Source organism: Podarcis raffonei, chromosome 8 (genome assembly GCF_027172205.1).
Source record: "Podarcis raffonei isolate rPodRaf1 chromosome 8, rPodRaf1.pri, whole genome shotgun sequence".
NCBI lineage: Eukaryota > Metazoa > Chordata > Lepidosauria > Squamata > Lacertidae > Podarcis > Podarcis raffonei.
The window spans coordinates 35,211,234-35,230,434 of NC_070609.1; the positions used below are offsets into that span (position 1 = coordinate 35,211,234).

Here is a 19,201-nt window from a genome sequence, read left to right on the forward strand (position 1 = left end):
TTTCTGCCTCTGTGGAGGAGACACGGTGCAGGCCCAGGGCAGAGACATGGACTTTAAACACACACACACTGCTCATCTAGTTAAATAGATTTATTTGCAATTTTTAGGCAAGAGAAACATTTCTGATACTAGGAGTGGGGCGGTGGGTGGAGAACGACAGGCAGCCCAGCGAGAAAGTGGGTCCCTCATTTAAGGCAGCAGCTAAGATCAGCCATGGCAGCAAGGACCTTTAGGGGGGATAAGCAAACTCCCCCCCTTCTCCCTTGGCCCATCACCCCTGCAGAGCCAGAAGGGGGTTCACAGAGCCAGCTAGCAGGAAGCCAGGAGAGAGCAGGGTCACGCTAGTTTAAAGAAGAAGAGGCTTTCTGTACAGCCCTTGGGACTCTGTCAAATAACAGAAGGCAACCTTCAGCTTTCTGCAAATCTGAAACGGTCTCAAAACTGTTAAATAGCTGCTCCTGGATAGATAGGACACCCTCCCCTTTTTAATCCAAAAGAGAATTCCTGTTGCTTCTGTCACTTGCCCCCAGGATCAGGCTTGTGACCTGCTGGCTCCAGCTCAGATCTCCTGCCATCTTTCAGACCAGGGCAGAGGGAAGGAAAGTGACTCTTGATTATGTAGGTCTGAGCTAAATTATTATTTATTTGATTTATATATCACCCTTTATCGCAAGCTCACACAGCCCAAAGGTTCATAAATCACTTGGCCCTGGAAGAAAAAGGAGGAAAGGGGGGAAGGCATTTGTTGGATGCCTCGTGAGAAAGGCCCAAAGCAAGTGGATTCCCCAAGGCATAGAGAGAGAGAGACAGAGAAGGGAGAGTTGCTTTTTTGCCACCACCTAAGGACCCGAACAGGCCAGCTCAGCTTCAGTTGTGCCCAGCCTAGAACAGGAGAGCATAGTTCAGGCTGAGGACGGCTGCACACACCAGCAGCTGGAGCAGGGGGGTGAGGGCTGCCACCTGCTTGGCCCCATTGAAGTGCACTTTGCCATCCAGTTTCAGGCAGCTGGTCTTGGGCATCGCCGGGCAGCACTCCTGGTAGCAGGGCACCTTGGACCCCATGGAGCATGGCGGGCCAGCCGTTTTGCAGACTTTGCTGCATCCAGCCACAAAGTGGGGGCCGGTTTTCTTCATCTGGAAGGAGAGAAAGGAGCAAGTGTTGGCCCACACAAGTAGCAGACACAGGAACCAGCTGGCTGCTGTTTCAGGCGTTGGTGCTTTGTGGGGGCCCAGTATCAAGCAGGGGGCCTGCAGAGGGCAGCTGGCACTCGGGGCTGCCGATGGGGATTTGGCGGGCCTCCCCCTTTCTTCCTCAGACTTCAGATCTCTCGTCCTAAAAAGCAGACTTCCATTGGATGCTCCAGCACCCATTCAGCTTACTATTCTCATTTCAGAATCCTCACGACAGCCATCAGGGTGTGCATTTGGCCACTGCCCACCCCTTTCCAGTTTGCCTTGTGGCACCTGATGCTCTCTTGAGGCACGCAGCTCCTGCTGGTTTGTAAGGAGCTTACAAGGCTCAAGATGCATTCTGAGGCACTGCCGCAACACTTCAGGCCCCTGCCCTGTGGAAGCGCTTCATTCAGAGGGCAGAACAAGAGCTTGGGCGTTTGGAGGGGGGTGTTATTTCAGGAACGGTACCTCGCAAAAATCAAAGCCCACGATGCAGCCGGCCGCATGCTTCTGTCCCTTGTAGCATCCTTCTCCATGGCAGGTGAAGCTTGAGCACACTTTCCCCTACAGAGGAAGGGAGCGAGGGAGGAAAGAGAGGCAGGCCATTGAATTGTGGACACCAGGGCTGTGCACTGGATTCAGCCAAATCCCCAGACAAATCAGGACTGTTCAGAAGGACGCAGGCATTTGTCAAGTTGGGTTCAGACAGTCTGCAGGTTGGACTGGATGGCCCAGAGCCATCTATGGCTGTCAGGAAGGAAGGAGAGGCCGGCAAGGCAGACAAACCCCACAAAAAAACGCAGACTCTTCTGGGAGGAGGTGGGTCCAACTTCTTTCCTGCCCCCAGGGATCTCCCCCTCTGCTCAACAGCTCATCAATTAAATGATTGATCCAATGTGTGTGGGGTGTGTGTGTGTGCACCCCTGGTGTTGGGCAGGAGGGAGGACATAGGAAAAGAACCAGGATCCCATTTCCCACTCATCCACCCACCCACTCTGAGGATGCCACCTGCCCACTTGCCCCGCCAGCAAACAAGCCATCCCTGCCAGAACATGAAGTGACACCTACATTTTTGGGGGGTGCTTTGGTGGTGGTAGTGGTGGGCGCTGGCGTTGTGGTGGGCGGCAGGTCACCTAGAACAGACATGAGAGATGGAGGAGCTGGCTGAGGCCCCCACGACCTCTTGACCGACGGGAGAAGCTGTCATGCCAGACTGGCACGTCAGAGAGAGGCTGGCTGCGGGCTGAAATCCTGCCCTTCAGCTGCTCCAAGGACTGAGTCCCCAGAGCCAAGAAAGGCCTCTGAGAAGGCAGCTCTGCCCAGATGCCCCATAGGTCAGCTCAGCCTCCCCAGGGAGAAGGAATCCTGCCAAGCAGAGTATCCTAAGAGACCTCCCATTGGGGGAGCTTACCGTAGGCTGTAGCGTTGAGGAACAGGCAGTTTGGGGAGCTACAGCACTCCATTGAACACAAGTTCATTCTGATGGTGCCATTCTGCATGCACATGTCGGTGCCGTTGATTCCCCCACACTCACTGCTGCACCGGGCTGTGTAGCTGGTAGTGTTGAGGCGGAAGAGCTGCAAGACCCAACAAAGGGTTAGCAGGGCAAGGCTGACAACTGACCATCGCTGCATTATGATCCATGCAGAGAAGCAGGAGTGGCTAGACCCCACAGCCTCACCTTAGCTGATCCCCCGCACACTTGTAAGGACACAGTCCAGGACAGAGGCCAAGGCCACCCACAGTCCTTTGCAGCATCTTGGGGGGGGGCTTTATTTATTTATATTTATTAATTATTATTATTATTATTATTATTATTATTATTATTATTATTAGTTTATATGCAGTGGTACCTTGGGTTACATACGCTTCAGGTTACAGACTCCACTAACCCAGAAATAATACCTCGGGTTAAGAGCTTTGCTTCAGGATCAGAACAGTAATCGTGCTCTGGCGGTGCGGTGGCAGCAGGAGGCCCAATTAGCTAAAGTGGTGCTTCAGGTTAAAAACAGTTTCAGGTTAAGAACGGACCTCTAGAATGAATTGAGTACTTAACCCGAGGTACCACTGTCCCACCCTTCAAGATCTTATGGTGGTTCACAGGATAAAAATACAAGGTAAAAACACAAGTCAGTAGTTAAAACAAAAACAGAACAATACCTCCCAAATACATTTTAAAAGGCTGTAGAGTATTAATCAACTTTATAAAACCCAAAAAATACAAATACAAAATACAAATTGACATATAACACTTTAAAACTCTTTAAAACAACCCTGCTCAAATAAGCAACACCACCGGGCTCCCTACCTCGCAGTGTGTTGTGTTGTGGCAGGTCTCTGTGTTGTTCCCATGAGCTTCGTCATGGTAGCATCGCTCCCCGGAACACTGGAAGCTCTGGCATGTGAGCTGCAGAGGGAGATGGAGCTGAACCCTCATGGCAAGAAAACTAGACAGCTGCCCTGGCCTCCCCAGGCCAAGCATCCTCTGCCCTAGTAGCACCTCTCACCTGCGACCTGGACCTGACTTGGGCCTCCCAATTGAATCATTTCCTGGTTCATCTATCTCCCATACAAACCTGCCCAATTAATACTTCCACCTGCAGGACGTCCCTTCTCACCAAAGGGCTGCAGCTAGCCAGGAGCAAACACTCCATGCCTGCCCCCCACCCAAACATTCCCATTTCATCACCTCCAACTGAGAAATGCCCAACACACACACCCCACACACAGCAGCGTCATGCCGGGTCAGTTTCTTACGTTCATCATGCCTGTGCTGTTCACTGAGCTGCTGGGGACGAGGGGTGCTCCTGAAATGGGCCCGGGCTCTGAAAGAGGAAGCAAGACGTTAGTAAATCCCTTGGTGTGCGAGCCAAGGAAGTCTCTGCTCCTGCTAATGGTTTCCTGAGTGGAGCAGAAGCCTTGACTGCAACTGAAGCCATGCTTATGTTTCAGGAGGTGCATAGAGGAAAGTGGCAGGAAGTTCCAATGGTCTGTCTCTTCCTCAGCCTGTGCCCCAGGGGCCTCCCTACATGGAACCTTCCCCTTCCCAGTACATAGCCAGCCAGCCCTCTCACCTGCCAGTATACAAGAGGTCCAAGTGCTGAAGTGCAGAGCAACCCAGAGGAGAAAGATGCCTGCAGATGGAAAAAAGAAAGACCATGTTTGTTTGTTTCTTGAAAGGCAGAGAGAAAAGGCACCTCCGTCACCCACAGCTCACTGTAGGGGACCATCAGACAATGTCCCATCAAAGCATTGATGTATCCCATTGCAGACCACTGTTCTTTAGGGCACATGTCAGGCTGTCACCTCTGCCAGAAATTCCACCACAATGAAGCCTCTTACCCTGGGCTGGGAGAATCCGGTGCTTGTTGGGACTTGCCATCTCGAGCCAAGGGGATCTAATCCTGTAGGACCCTGCAGAGTGGGCAACAGGGAAGGAACATGTGTATGCATTTCTCATATTTCTCAGCACGCACACCCTGAGCACAAGGAGGCAAGCAACCCCTAAACTCAAGACAAAGCTGTAGAAAGGATTCCAAACAGGGTCTTGGCAGGACTTATCTCAGTTCATCAGGAGCAATAGGTCGATTGAAGCAGGGCCCTTTGCACATTCCTCTGTTCTGGTCTTCTCATCCAGGTGATGAGGCTGTGCAGTCACTGGCTAGGAATCTGATCAGGGCATCAGCTGTGCCCACAATAGTCAGGAAGGTGGTTGCCAGTGGGCCCTTGAAAAGTGGCTCACTCAAGGAGAAAAGGCAGAAGGAGATGCTTTGGGCCATCAAGCCATTTCTCCACCTGGCCAGTATAGTTGGAGCCAGCTGGCTCACCCCAGTGCAGAGCATCTGGATCTGGTCACAGTCTGCAAGGACAGAACTTGAGCTGCCCCAAGTCCTGTAACATCCACTGGAGGGAGTCAGAATAGAAGACATTACACCTGCCTTCCTGGGGAAAGTCAGCTGGGTCTTTCTCTATGAGAGTGATTATGCACAGGCTGCTATCCCCTGTCCCCCACAACAGCTTCACTGCCTCAGGCTGTTGCTAGATCCCAGCCCTGCAGCACCTCCCGGAACAGATGCTGCCAATTTTGAGCCATGAAGTGCTAAACAAACTCAGCAAAAGAAGAAGACCCGCATGGAAGACCATCCCCCTTCCTCATTATTTCTGTGTGGTGCCATCTGTGTGCCTGATGCTTTTACAGGAGGGCAGCACCTTCCCTTGATGAGCTTCCAGTCTTAAATATGACCACAGAGGAAGAGGAGAGGAAGCAAGCAAGCAAGCAAGCTGGATGTGCCTCCATTTTGGCTGCATGGCCTTGGGCTTCATTGCAGAAAGCCAGGGAGGGGGTTTTGCAGGCAGGCATCCTGGGAGGCAGCTCCAGGCATGCAAGAGGAGCTGCTGGAGGGAGGAGATCTTGGGATGGCTGAAGGCTGTGGAAAGAAGGTCACAGGCAGAGAGGCCTTTAGGTATATGAGAGCAGCAAAGAGAGAAGACCATTCCAGGCTCTGCAGGGGGGTGCATCCTGGATTTGGAGCAGACAGGGAGCCAGTGTAGAGATGGGTGGAGTGTCACTTTCTGGTAGTCAGAGTGACATGGTGAATGTTTAGTTGGCAGTGTGCTAGAGACGAAGCGGGGACAAGATGAGAGTTGACAGTGGGGGGATACACCGCAGAAGTCATAGGAGCTGCAGAGAAGCTGAGTGAATTATTTGCAGCTCTCTTCACGGCAGATAGTGTAGGGCAGTTCCCGGTGCCTGAACTAACCTTTGCGGCAGGCAAGTCTAATAAGCTGAGACAGATAGTGGTGGTGAGAGATGAAGATCTCTCGTCACAAAATGAAAACTGCTGGACTAGATGGGCCATTGGCCTAATCCAGCAGGCTCTTCTTATGTAGTTTTGCTATGTTTTAAAGGAAAAGGCATAGTTACCTCAACCTAAGGAGCTTTCTTGACAAAAGAAAGTAAGTGCCAATTTGGAGCATCAAGTTGTGCACATTGAGGTGCATTTTTAGTATCTGCCAAGCTTTCTTTGTTCAGAGACTCAGCAAAACCTAACACTGAGCAAGTCTTAGGGAAAGTCTGGCTGCTTTTGATTGCAAACTGATGGATGGGGGGGGGGAGTGAGCAGCTTCAGCTCCGGATCACTTTATCTATTGCTGGGGGTTGGATTAGGTGACCCTTGAGGTCCTTCCAACTCTACATAGTTCTATGATTCTATGATTCTCTTGTGTCTCCTAAAATTAGTCTCATGCATCTTATTCCATGTGAAGCTTATTCCAGATTCCAAGAGGACAGGAAGTGCCATTATGGATTGTTGCTGGTATAGCCTTTCCCTGCAGTGTTGGAAGACACGCCCCCCACCTCCTCCTTGGGAAATCTTGCAATGTCTTCTTAATTAAAGCAAGTCATTAAAACAGTTAATAGTGTAACTATTCTCAGGGGGCTTAGCAACAAATACAAAGGATTTAACAAGGAAACCCCAAGAAAAATATGGGGGGGGGGGACCAGCAGGACAGAATACATACTTAATGCAGGAACATAGAAAAATCTAACAAGCAAAGTCAGTAAGTCAAAGGCAGAATGAGAATGTCTCTGACCGGTGCAGAAAACACAACAGAGTCAGCCATGGGCAAGCCTCCTCCAGGGAGCACATTCCTGTAACCAGAAGTTGCCCCTGCCTCATCTCTGGGGCACCCCCATTATCTGCGCTGGGCATATTGGCAGGATTGCGCAGGCTAAATTCAAGGAGTCCATACCATCTGAAGCTTCACTGGTCCACTGTGGGACCTTGACTTGTGCCACCAAGAAGACTGACCACCAGTCAACATCCTTCAAAGGATTCCTACATTCCCGCATTGCAGGAGGTTGGATGAGATGACCCTTGAGGTCCCTTCCAACTCTACAATTCTATGATTCTATTATCTGTTCCCACCAGCAACGACGGCTCTCGCACTGAGCATTTGGCTGCTCTGTGTCTCATTCCCTGGTCAAATCTGCTTAGCCTTTAGCCTGATAACCCTCCAAGGCCTTGATCTCTTGTGGTGCTTCGTTAAGGCCATTAAAGCAGCTGCTGGTGAAGCGGTCAAAGGGGTAAGAGCACTTGCAGCAACAAGTACAAAAGACCTATGAAGGCTGTGGGCTGAGTTCCAGGAACCCCTGCAGGTCCCCAAGCAGTGGCTGCCATGGAGACTGGAAAATGACACGCCCAGAGGCCCAGGGCTCCTTGCTAATGACAAATGCCGTTGGCCCAGCAACCCTGTGTTTGGTTGAGCCCCAGAGGAAAAATGGGAAAGCTGTAGACAGGCATCAAGGACAGAAACCCTCAAGAACAGAAGCCTATATCCTACCAGCACCTCCGGCCAGCCAACGTACACCCAACAGTTAGCAAAAAACCTCATCAGCTCAGCCCTGGGTCATCTCCAACACTCTTGACAATCGCTTTGGAAGCTTGGGGGACACAACTAAGCCATTAGTTGAAAAAGCAGGGCCTGGGCTCTTCCCTAAAGGCTCTGCATATCTGAGAAAAATACCAGAGTTTGGATGATGAAGTGCAGCCCATTCACTTTCCCAAAATAGAGGTCTGCCAGAAACGAACTGAACACCAAAGCTCACGCCACGATGCTCTGCGTTCCTTTGCTTGGTTTCAACCCTCTTAGAACCTCAAGGAAGCGCTGCAAATTCAGGGGAGACCTCAGGAACCAAAGCATTCGAGTTCTAATCCAGAAAAATGTATAATCCACAGATCATCCTTCCAGCTAAGGAGCTGGAGCTTGGTAGGGTTTGGGGAATGTCTTTTCTTTCAGAGGGCCTCCACCCCACCTGATCGCTGCTCGTTCAGGATCCCATCGTACGTTAAGGATGCAAGCTGAGGAGCCAACTCTGCTTCATCCAGGGATGGATTGTCTCACTCAGAAGCCCAACTCAATACATTTAGAGGACCAGTCCCCTCTGTAGCAGGCAGGTCTCTCATACATACACTCTCTCAAACATGCACCCCCCCTCCCGCCTTCCTTAGCTAGTCCCCCAAAGGAACCCACCAGCTGCGCTCACTTACCTCGCCCTAGAAGCCTGTCTGAGCAATGTCTTCCTCCTGTGCTGGCAGAAGAGGTGCCCCTTGGGGAGCCCTCCTCCCCGCCCAGGCGGAGATGGCACCAACCAGCAGGTAGAGTGGAGTGGTGGGAGAAAGGAGGGGTTTGCTTCCATGATGCTCTGGGCAACCGAGGGCTGCTTTCCCCACATGGGGCCCAGAACACATGGCATGATGAGGCACAATCACCAAGGCTGGCTTCAGGGAGTCTTTGAGTAAAGGCATCAGATCACTTAAGATAATCCTCATAAAAGATGGGGAAAGGAGTTCCATCCTTCCCCCCAACAAAGACTGTATGCTGTTTACAATAAGGATTCTGACAATTCAAGCTTTTCAGGCAGACCTCTACAGCTGGAAGTTCCTCTTCACCTATGAAACATCTTTCAATGGGACAAAAGGTTAGGCTGCTGTGGAGAGGGGCACTACTTGGGGGGCAGGTCCACAATACTGATTGGCATAGACTGGTGTAGGTGTACAGAGATAAATTAAGGGGGTGGGGGTGGGGGGTCTCACAAGCAATGCAACAAAGGATGGGGTGGAGTGAAGGGGCAGGAAACCTGGGGTATTTGGGACAACCCCCCTCATACTACCCCTGGGGAGAGGGGGCTACCCTTTCTTTTTTTAAAAAAAATCAGTCTTTAGAGTTGGCTAAGCTTGGAAGAGTCAATAGGATTTTATATTGTTCTGAGAGAAATGGCCAGGGAAGGCGTCTTTGGGATGGAAGCGGGGAGAGACTGCCAGCTTTGAGGATGGAGCAGCTGCCTTGCTGAAAGCCACAGCTAGGAGGCGGCAAAACCTACATCCCACCCTTTCCTAGAGACCTCCTCACCTGGGCGATGCATTGCAGAAACTTGGCAGAAACAAAGACCTTGCCAGATAAAGTGCAGTGGCCACTTTCGGGAGGATCGAGAGGGAGTTTCTCAAAGAAGAGAGTCTGGGTTTGTGTCTAAATGCTGCCAATACATTTTATCAAGAAAGGGAGTCTGTGTGACTGTATATAAATGCTGCTGCTCCATTACAAGTCTACGGTTGTTCAAGTGAGATGGAATAGCTTCTGAACTTAGCCCCCCCTCCCCGTGGCAGAACACCCCAAATCTCCCCCAACCAGGGCACCCAAGAACACAGCTCAGTCAAATTGCCCTTCTCCCACTTCCAATCAGGCTGCAGCCACCCCCAGGTGCCCATCAGAGCCTCGCCTTCCTCAGGCAATTACAGCAACAAATCCATCCCAATTAGGGTAATTAGCCACGCTCTCTGTTCCCAGCAGGTCTCTGGGGTCCTTGGGTAGCAGCAGAGAAATAACAAGAAAAAGAGGAACTAAACCCAGGGAGAAGAGAAACACAGAAAGCTGCCCTATACTGAATCAAGACCATTAGTCCATCTAGCTCAGTACTGTCTGCATTGACTGGCAGCAGCTCTCCAGGATTTCAGGTGGGAGTCTCTTCCAACACAACCGGAAGATGCTGCAGGAAACTGAACCTGGGATCATCTGCTTGCAAGGGAGATGCTCTAGAATTGAGGTGTGGTCCTTCCCCAAACAGAGACTTCAGAAGATACAGATGTTACATGTGGTGGGTCATGTTATGGTCTTCCCTTGTGGCTTGCCAGAGCAGCAGCTGCCGCCGCCACCACCACTGTAGCAACTTTGGATGGTTTTACTTCCTTTTCCAACTAGATTGCAACCCCCTTGTCCCATACACATGTGAGACCTGCAAGGGCATGCCTGTCCTTTCCACCCAGCAACTCCCTGCCTCAGAGCCACAATAGCTGTATTCCAGAGCAAATGGCCCTTAAGAGAAGCATTCTGCTCAGAGGGAAAGGTGTCTGTAGGCATTAGGACCCAGGAGCTGGAAGCAGTAGCAGGATATTTACCAGCAGCTGCTGAAGAAGCGGGTGGGTTTGGGGAAACCTAGTGAACACAATTGCCTGTCACAGCCAGGCCTTGAGTAGCTGCAAACAAAGGCACTTTCTTCTTTTCCTCCCCGCTCAACTGAAACAGAAACGGGCCTAGTGAACTACAAGGAGGTACAAAGGAACAACCCTAAAATCATAGACCAGTGGAGTTGGAAGGGACCCCAAAGGCTTGAGTTCAACCCCTGCAATGCAGGAATCGCAGCTAAATAATCCCCGGCAGATGGCCATCCAATCTCTTCTTAAATATATCCAATGAAAGAGTCTACCAGCTTCTGAGGGAGTATTTTCTGTATCTTTGGGAAGCGAAAGTTCAACTCTGGCTTAGTTCTCAGTGAGGGACTGAATCTGTGCCTTGTGTCCCACTTCTAGTGAACAAGGATGCATTACGTGTGAAAGAAGCTGGAAGCCTGAACATGTCTATTAAATAAAGCTGAAGACCACACCAGGTGCCCATTCCTTCTGCCTTTAAAACTAAGGTTTATTTTTTATGAAAAAATTGTTACAGGAATCATCACCCTGTGAACTGTAAGTGTCCTTGAAGCACCCGCTCCCATGGAGGGGGGAAGAACAGGCACACACGCAACATGGGAGGTCTGGGGTGGGGTGCGTTGGGCCAACATCTCCTCTGATCACAGCAGGCCTTGGCGCTTCAGATCTTCGTAGGTCTTCTTGTTGACCACGTTCCCACTGGAATCCTCGTATTCCTCCTAGGTTGACAGAGAAGCCCAGGTGTGGGGAAAACCAGGAAAGCAGTACCAGGGCCCTAAGGCAAAGGTCTCCCCCACCATGGAGACAGCAAAGCGCTGAAACCCAGAAGCTACTGCCAAAGGCAACAGAAGCCTCTGCAGGCACCCTGCCAGCTCTACCACTGGGGGAGAAGTGGAGCGGCATCGGCCTCAAGCGGCAAAATGGGATGCACTGCCTCTGCTGAGACTCTCTGAGGAGCCAATCTAGTCCAGGCTCCTTTGGCCAATCAGGTGCTTCTGGGAAGCCCTGAAGCAAGGCAGGAGAACAACAGAGAGCATTCCAGCACCCCTCTATGATGCATCTGAATATGGAGGCTCCACTGAGCTGTCATGCCCTGTTTCTGACATTCAGCCCCGAGTGCTGTTGCTTATGTGGCTGAAACAGCCTCAACCAAACACAAAAGGGAGGAATCAGTAGCCAAGGGAGAAACCAATGCACTGAAACATGTTTAGACCAATGAAACTCCCCAGCTAGTTAACTACATGCTGGGAGTGGGGCAGGGACACACAACAGATGCCTGTGTAGGAGGGGAAATAGGGTGGATAGTTATGGAGGAAACAGCCAATCTAGACATGGGAGGAACTCCTCTCCACCCTGGGACATTTCACCCTGGTCACATGACTAGTAACAACCAATAGTTCTTATCCCCCTTGACTTCAGTGGGCTTTGCTAGCCAGCGCCAGCCTTTGCATTCCCTTTGCTAAACATTGGGGACCTCGGTAGAATTTGGCATGGGGACCGAAGCTGAAGGCACACACACCACTAACCCCCGGCCTGGTCCTCCCATTCCCAACAGACAACTGCAAGGGATGTCCCAACCCAGCTTACTTCTGTGTCCGGCTGCCACCTCTCCGAAGCCTTCTGTTGCTTCAGCTTTGCCCACACTGTAAACACACATGCACAAATTGTCAGAGGCGACTGTCAACTGCTAGCTCCCAGTCACAACCCAAGATGCCCAGGTGGAGGGATAGCTGCTACTCTGCTTGGGGAAGCACCAGAAGCCGTGCACCCCTGCCCAACCAGGGGTAAAGGATCAGGCTCCTGCCACACCATGAGTTGCCCCTCTGAGAAGCTCTACCCACCCAGTCACTCTGCTGATCCTGGCACATCAGCAAAGAGGTAAACAAATCACAGAACAAGTCAGTAGCTGACAGAGCAGGTCCATCACTCTGACAGGATAGCCCCCACCCCCCACAATGTGAAACTGGCAGCCACAGGCAAACCCAGGGCCAGGAAGGCAACTTGTGGCCACTTACATGAAACAGCATCTTCAATCTGCGTGACGTTGGCAAAGTGAGCTGTGTTGGGGATTCCCAGGCATCGCATTCCATGGGCGTGGCGCCATTCCTATGGAACATAGAGGAGCATCAAGGCTTGGCCATGACGGAGCCAAAGTGCTCCAGAGGGAGGGGGGAAGGAGGGCAGAGAAGAGGCTGGCCTGTGCCACTGCCCTCCATGCAGAACTGCCACACAACCTGGGTCTCAAATAGAAGGCTAAGCTAAAAAGCAGCCAGTTGGGAAGGGTCCCCCTCCCCATTGCACAGTGGGGGCTCTGCAAGTGTTAAGATTCGAGGGCTGCTGCCTAGCAAGAGCCCTGAACCTTATGCAAACTGATAATTTGTTTTGAGGCCCAATCAAACACACACACTCCCCAAATAAATATTGTGGCACTTTCCAGTGTCCTACCGCAAAGTGTCGTTGGAAAGCTTTGGGCCCACGGTAGGTGTAGTTCCCACAGATCTCACAATTGTAGTTGATGTTCAGGCCGTGGAGCTTATACAGCCAATAAGGGATGGGCTGCAAGGCAAGGGGGGGGGGAGGAAGAGAGAGAGAGTGTGAGCACACAAAGCAGTCGCTTCCTCCCATCCCCGGGGGTGTGCTGCGAGCCCCACAATGAGCCGGGCTTACTTTGCCATCCCACCCAAGGGGCAAGTTCTTGGGGTTGTAGATGATTTCGTTCTCTTCGTCTTCACTCTCACTCTCGCTGATCTGTTCCTCCTCCTCCTCCTCGCGTTCCTCACCGGTCCGTGCCTGCTTGCGCTGCACGTTCTCATGAGTCAGCTGCCGCTGCTCCTACAAGGGGTGGGAAACAGAGCCCGTGAGTACAGTAGGAGGCCTACTGAACCACAACAGAATCCCAATGGCTAGGGAGAAGGATGGGAGACAGAGCTTACCCCAAGAATCTCCACATGCTCGTAGATCTGAGCTTCCAGGAAAGCCAAGTCCTTGTTCCTCTCAGTGTCCCTGTCAAGGAAATGGCTCAATGAAGGGATAAGGATACACACACCCCACCCCACTTGCAGCGCCAGGAGGACCCACATGGGCCCCACAGCTCAGGTTACTAGTCAAAGCTAAGCCAAGGACAGCATCTCTCCCACCCAGCCACTGACAGAGAAGGAAGGAAGGAAGGAGCTGCCCCTCTGCAGGAAGGTGATCTGAGCAGGACATGTTCAACTTCACCCCAGCCATGGGCCTCACCGCTTGCTCCCCTTTGTCTTTGGGTTCTTGGCAAAGAGAGAAGGGTCAAGGGCCTCCAGAGACTTGCCCTTGGTGCTGAACAGCCTCTGAGCACGTTCCTCTAGCGTCCTGGAGAGGAGGAAGAGAAGAAACGCATTATGTGCTTGTATCTCCAGATCCGGACAAACCCAGAGCTCATCCAAAAAACCAGACCTCTCACGTAAGAACATAAGAGCCTGCTGGATCCGGCCTGTGGCCCATCAAGTTCAACACCCTTTTCTCATAGTGGTCAACCAGATGCCCCAGTATGAAGATCACAGGCAGGAATTGAGTACAAGAGCACTCTCCTTTCCTGTGGTTTCCAGCAAAGGGTACTCAGAAGCATCACTGCCTCCAACTGTGGAAACAGAGCATAGCCATCAGGGCTAGTAGCCATCAAGTGTCCTCTCCTCCATGAATTTATCTAACCCTATTTTAAAGCCACCTATGTTGGTGGCCATCACTGCCTCCTATGGGAGCAAGTTCCTTAGTTTAACTCTGTGCTGCATGAAGAAGTATTTTCTTTTAATTTCATTGGGTGTCATACACGGGGTCCAGTAGCAACACCCCCCCCCACAGCCAGCTCTAAACAAATCCTTTACTTACCCACCACATTTCAGACCCAAAGCCAGCAGTGCAGATTTCAGCCTGTCCAGTCCAAGGGAGGCCAATTCCTGTGGGAGAAGCACAAATGCACAGAGGTGACATGACTTGGCTGTAAGTTAACCATCTCCTTTCCCTCATCTAGCTGGGCAATGGGTAGCAGGAGCCTGGCCAAAGAAGAGTTTGGATTTGATATCCCGCCTTTCACTCCCCTTCAGGAGTCTCAAAGCGGCTAACAATCTCCTTTCCCTTCCTCCCCCACAACAAACACTCTGTGAGGTGAGTGGGGCTGAGAGACTTCACAGAAGTGTGACTAGCCCAAGGTCACCCAGCAGCTGCATGTGGCGGAGCGGAGACGCAAACCCGGTTCCCCAAATTACGAGACTACCGCTCTTAACCACTACACCACACTGGCACAGCACAGAGCACAGAGAGAGTCCCCGCACAGCACAGAGAGCAAAGGCGGCGGCAACAGCAGCAGCAACTGTTCCGGAAAGCTCGGAAGCTGCCTTATACAGAGGCAGACCACTGGTCTATCTAGCTCAGTATCGTCTACACTTACTAGCAGCAATGGTCCCCAAGGTTTCAGCCCTAAACAGAGATGTCACTGGGGATCAAACTTGGTACCTTCTGCATGCAAAGTAGGTGTTCTGCCTCTGAGCCGCAGCCCTTCGTCTCCTGCTCCCTTCCCAGCACCAACAAGACAGGCTCAAAAAGGCAAACAAACCTCCCAGGAAGAAAAGGCTGACAGGTCCAGGTGGGCCCCAGCATGGGTGAGGGCGCTGCTGGTCTCTTTCTGCCAAGAGACAACAAGAGGGTTAGTGGCTCAAGATCCCCCAAAACACAGTCCAAAGCTTTGGTGGCCAATTACTTAGAGCTCCTAAGGTGGTTCAAGGAGGCTGTCAGCAGAGACCTGCTCCATGAGACCATGATCTTGCCAAACCTCCAGCTCCCACCCCATCCTGGGCACTGCTCACCGGCCAACCAGGGAAAGTGCCGTTCTCCCACTTCTTCTCAAATTCTGCCTGGATTTTGCCAAACAGCTCGTTCTGGTCCAGCAATGGCTTCACTCGGTCTGTATAATCCTGCAGGTATTCTAGGAGCATCTCCAGATACCTGTATCAATCATCAAGGGAAGAGAGGAATGAGGTGACAGCCTCATACTCAAACAATGCTCCTCACCCCACTGCAAGGAGCCTGCCAACAGAGATCCTACACAGAAAGATGCCAAACAAGGTTTATGGTTCTTTCAGCTTGTTACTAAGCCCACGTGGGTGACAGAGAAAATCTGGTCACAATGGATTTTGGGGGGCATAAAACAACTTGAATGGCTTTAATAACCTTAGGAGCAGAACACAAAAAATAGTCCAGACTGATAAAGATACATTAGAGGCTTTGGAAGAGTTTAATGTCTGTTCTCTCCCCCCCCCCAAAAAAGTTCTGAGTTCTCACCTCCTGTATTCAGCATTTTTCCTCTCCTTAGGAATGTCAAAAAGCTGGTCAAAAGTGGACAGGTATGTGATATAATCCAATTTCTGCAGAGGACAGGGAAAAAGAGATAATTAACTGTGACTTCATGTAAGATCCCAACGCAGGCACTGAATCGTTTCCTGTATAATCCCTACTCCCTGCTGCTCACCCCCTTAGCTCCATTCCATTAGGTGGAAGAGGGAAACAGAAAGGCCAACTCTATTGGTTCAGCTGGGACCACCTGCCTCCATTTTGCTCTTCCCAGAACTGTCTCCCTGGTTATTAAATATTTCTGAAGCTATTAAGAATTAGTGCTTGAACACCTGTTGCTTGTTCCTTCTCCATTCCTTTTTCCTTCTGTTTGCACTCTAATGCATGCTATACTTGTTGGTGGGCAGCGCCATTTGGGTATAGAACAGAGGACAAGAGATGCTTCCAAATCCTAGACAACCTGGTTGGAAATCTCACCTCTGACGACTTGAGGTTAATGTACTTGAGATAACAGTCATGCAGGTCCAAGTAGCGGCCATATCCTTCTTCATCAGTGAACTCCACAAGGTCTGCAGAAAACAAATAGAGACAGACAACTCAGAACTGGCATAATGAGGAAGAGAACTGAATCCCCAGGCCAAGAACAAAGAGCATTTCCTCTAGCTTGGCTACAGTGCAGATGAAGACAAGCAAGAAGCAATCTTGCAGCAATAGGCCCATTTGTTCCAACTATCTGGAAAGTGTAATGGGCATCAGAATAGGAGGCCAAGTAAGGGGTTATGCCAGACAGGTTAGATTTAAAACTTACTCTGAGCCTCTTCACTGGGATTCTCCCGGGCCTTCAAGAGCTCCTCAAACTCCACCGACATCGGCACACAAATCTACAAGGGACAGATTACTACAGGTGTTTAGGATTAACAGGCCAGATAATGAACAGGTAATAAATGCAGTGATACCTGATCCAAAATACATTAGACCTTATGCTAGTAGTTAGACAAGACATGAAGGAAAGAAATGTTTGCAGGAGACAACAGAAGATTAAGGGAACAGACATATTACAACAGTGGTTCCCCAAGTGGGTGGTATCGCCTCCTGGGGTGGGGTGGGGTTACTTAGGGACTGCTGCAGATGTGCTTCTACAAGCATGTTTTTCGCTTATTTATGATTGTCCAGGATAAAGCCTAGAATGAAACACTTTCTTCACTTCTTACTGCTTATTTCTTTTACTCTTATCACTTTTGAGGCAATTTCTGATCAATATCCTGCACTATTGACAATGGTTAAAAAGCTCCTTGTTGCATTTCCAACATCATATTTGGTGGAATGTGATTTTGGTATAGTCATCCAACTTCTCTCCAAGCAAAGAAATCAACTCTTACGAAACATGGAGATTTAAAGCTCCTGCAAAGTGACTTTAAACCAGACATTGGGAAACGGATTATACTTTATCAAGTCTGTCCATCACATTAATTTACTGAATAATAAAGTAGTTACTAAAGGTGATAAGTAATAATCTTGCTAAATAACTATCAGGCTTTGAAAAGCAAGTATTACTGGATCAAGTTCATCAATTCTGTTGAATTAATTAAGAAATAGCTTTAATTGGATTTTGAATAAGCGTGCAATTAATTATTACTGTTTTGCATTTTATTGTGTTATTATCTTCTTTAGTGAGTTGTGCAAACCACTATTCTGAATAATGTTTTTTGTAGGGTAAGGAGTCACTGGAGGTGAATTTATGGAACCAAGGGGGAATTAGCATGAAAAAGTTTGGGAACCACTGCACTACCAAATTTTGGGAGGCAGACAAGGAGAGAAGTTGAACAACTGCCAAAAGGTTTTGGGAAGAAAAGCAGCGTGTATTTGGTGCATAAAAGGACAGCATGAAAAGAGATAGTGGAGATTGCTTCCTGTATGCATCTTTCCATACTAGAAGCAAAGTTCAAACTAGAAAATATAGCATATAGGCTACAGCACTGACAGTCAAGTCACTTTCACAATACCAGAAGCAACCATGAAATCCCAGGGTCTTCAGACTTAGTAGGGCAACTAGTCAGTGGTGCTACTCCTTGAGGATTCATTACACACACACACCCACACCCTCACCTCATTTGGGTGTTTCCGATGGAACTCTTTAATCTGCTTCAAACGATTGTAGAACTCAGCAAACTCATTGGGTCCTGAAATGGCACTGAGTTCTTCCTTCCGCAACCTATAGAAAACAGGAGGAGGAAGCCTTTTCAGATCGGCTAGCAGGATTGCTTGTAGAAGGAGAAAGAAATAAGGGATCTGGCCTGATTGGTGCTGCACATGGAACAAGGACAACAGCAGTCCGTGCTTTCTGGATTTTAAGTGCTCCCCCTCCTTTCCAGTACCCATTCAACTGGAGGCCCCCACCAGGTCCTGCCAGCTCAAAGTCTGCTGCCCCCTCCCCAAAGAAACTGCCAGGTGGGAATACCCTTCTTACCCGTCTTTGTCGTCGTACAAGTCTCTCAAGTTGCCGCTCACCTCCATGTATCTCTGGAAGGAAAAGAGGGGCAGGGCCCAGGAGTCAGCCATAACAGCTCTGGTGGCAGCAGCAGCCTCCCCAAACTAGAAGGGGCTGGGCTTCATGGTAAAACAGCAGCCTTGCACCATCAGCTGTCCCTTCTGCCTCTCTGGTTGTCTTGAGGCACTTGCTGCTCCTGCATCTTGTGTCACTGAATTATGCCTCCTACTTGCTTTCCAAGCTTTCTTAGTGCCACCTATGCCAATGTAAACATCATTTGCTACAGGGGAGAGTCTGCTGGAACCATCAAGAGGCACCAGCCTCGTCCCCTCCCAGCCCCACCTGGAACCCTTATAAAGCAAAGATGATGACTTAAGCATTCTTATCTCCTCTTAAGGTTTGTTTTAGGGAATGGTCTTTGCCTTTTTGGCAGGAGTGTGGATATGTTCAGTTTTCAATCCTGCTGGAATTCTTCAGATATGTTATCATTTGCATTTGCGTTTTTTTGGACTTGCTTTCTTGCACTTGTATATACCCGCTTGTTCTTGGCAGCCGCCTTGGGAGCCTTCTTAGTTGAAAGGCGGCATATGAATAAACAGTAAGGTAAAGCCCCCCCCCCCAAGACAAGGCCCGGCCTACTCACATCCTGCATGGCCCGCGTGCGGTGGTCCGAGTTGATCTGGTCTCGAAGCTGCTTAGAGGGGGAGAGAGAGAGACAAATAAGGGATGAGGGGGTGCGGGTCAATCGCGGGTGTGGGGCGATGCGGGGCCGGCGCCCCCAGCCTCCCCTTCCCCCTCCTCACCGTGGACTTCCGCGTGAGCATCTCCTTGACCATGACGTCCATCAGCCGCTCGCGCTCCTCGTGGTAGCGGCGCTGCTGCTCCAGGATGGTCTCCATGGCGGCGGCGGCGGCAGCGGCAGCGGAGGAGGAGGTCGGTATTAAGACTCGAGTCCCGCTCGGCGGGACCGGAAGTGGCGAACCCTCAAAACCGGAAGCCACCCTTCCAGCGGTCCCTCGCTGTTCCTTCCCCGGCGCAGGAGAGTTCCGGCGGAAACACTATGGCTATAGCTATGGGGGTCGGCGCGGGATGTGCAGAGGCGGATGGGGCTGCTCGGGGTTGGCGAGGGCGGGGGACGAACCGTCGCACCGCCCCTTCATCCGCGAGCGACATTAACCCTTGCAGAGCCGGGGGGTGAGGGGACGAGGATCGTGCCCAGTTTTGTGACCATTCCGAC

The 19,201-nt window shown here is 50.6% G+C and overlaps 2 protein-coding genes across 4 annotated transcripts; both read right to left on the reverse strand.

Moving 5' to 3' along the window:
• Positions 1–75: 75 nt before the first annotated feature.
• Positions 76–8,596, reverse strand: LOC128418969 (uncharacterized). Of its 3 annotated transcripts, none has more exons than XM_053399183.1 (8): positions 8,223–8,596; positions 4,516–4,587; positions 3,931–4,307; positions 3,482–3,580; positions 2,585–2,750; positions 2,242–2,306; positions 1,642–1,737; positions 76–1,134 (listed from the first exon to the last, which is right to left on the reverse strand). In XM_053399183.1, the coding sequence occupies exons 2-8, from the start codon at positions 4,553–4,555 to the stop codon at positions 883–885; spliced, it is 1,095 nt and encodes a 364-aa protein (XP_053255158.1). In that variant the 5' UTR covers positions 4,556–4,587; positions 8,223–8,596; the 3' UTR covers positions 76–882. The 3 variants fall into 3 exon arrangements, with proteins under 3 accessions (XP_053255158.1, XP_053255159.1, XP_053255157.1); XM_053399184.1 differs by lacking the exon at positions 8,223–8,596 and having other exon boundaries at positions 3,931–3,998; positions 4,248–4,307; positions 4,516–6,349; XM_053399182.1 differs by lacking the exon at positions 8,223–8,596 and having other exon boundaries at positions 4,516–6,350.
• A 2,022-nt stretch (positions 8,597–10,618) lies between these two features.
• Positions 10,619–18,958, reverse strand: SF3A3 (splicing factor 3a subunit 3). The gene is made up of 17 exons (XM_053399187.1): positions 18,768–18,958; positions 18,608–18,655; positions 17,944–17,996; positions 17,583–17,688; positions 16,285–16,357; positions 15,954–16,045; positions 15,468–15,550; positions 14,993–15,131; positions 14,743–14,811; positions 14,019–14,086; positions 13,395–13,502; positions 13,091–13,160; positions 12,825–12,989; positions 12,603–12,713; positions 12,173–12,263; positions 11,745–11,800; positions 10,619–10,876 (listed from the first exon to the last, which is right to left on the reverse strand). Exons 1-17 carry the CDS (start codon positions 18,861–18,863, stop codon positions 10,799–10,801), a joined length of 1,506 nt encoding a protein of 501 aa, XP_053255162.1. The 5' UTR covers positions 18,864–18,958; the 3' UTR covers positions 10,619–10,798.
• Between the last annotated feature and the right edge of the window lie 243 nt (positions 18,959–19,201).

Excerpts from the sequence above, each read along its gene's own strand:
- LOC128418969 (XM_053399182.1), bottom strand. The coding sequence starts at position 4,633 with ATGAGAAATGCATACACATGTTCCTTCCCTGTTGCCCACTCTGCAGGG. Across the intron at positions 3,581-3,930 it reads ACAGCACAGGCATGATGAAC|CTCACATGCCAGAGCTTCCA; the intron begins GTAAGAAACTGA and ends CTCCCTCTGCAG. Across the intron at positions 1,135-1,641 it reads TGGGCTTTGATTTTTGCGAG|ATGAAGAAAACCGGCCCCCA; the intron begins GTACCGTTCCTG and ends CTCTCCTTCCAG.
- SF3A3 (XM_053399187.1), bottom strand. The coding sequence starts at position 18,863 with ATGGAGACCATCCTGGAGCAGCAGCGCCGCTACCACGAGGAGCGCGAG. Across the intron at positions 15,132-15,467 it reads AAAAATGCTGAATACAGGAG|GTATCTGGAGATGCTCCTAG; the intron begins GTGAGAACTCAG and ends TGATTGATACAG. Across the intron at positions 12,990-13,090 it reads AGCATGTGGAGATTCTTGGG|GAGCAGCGGCAGCTGACTCA; the intron begins GTAAGCTCTGTC and ends CACCCCTTGTAG.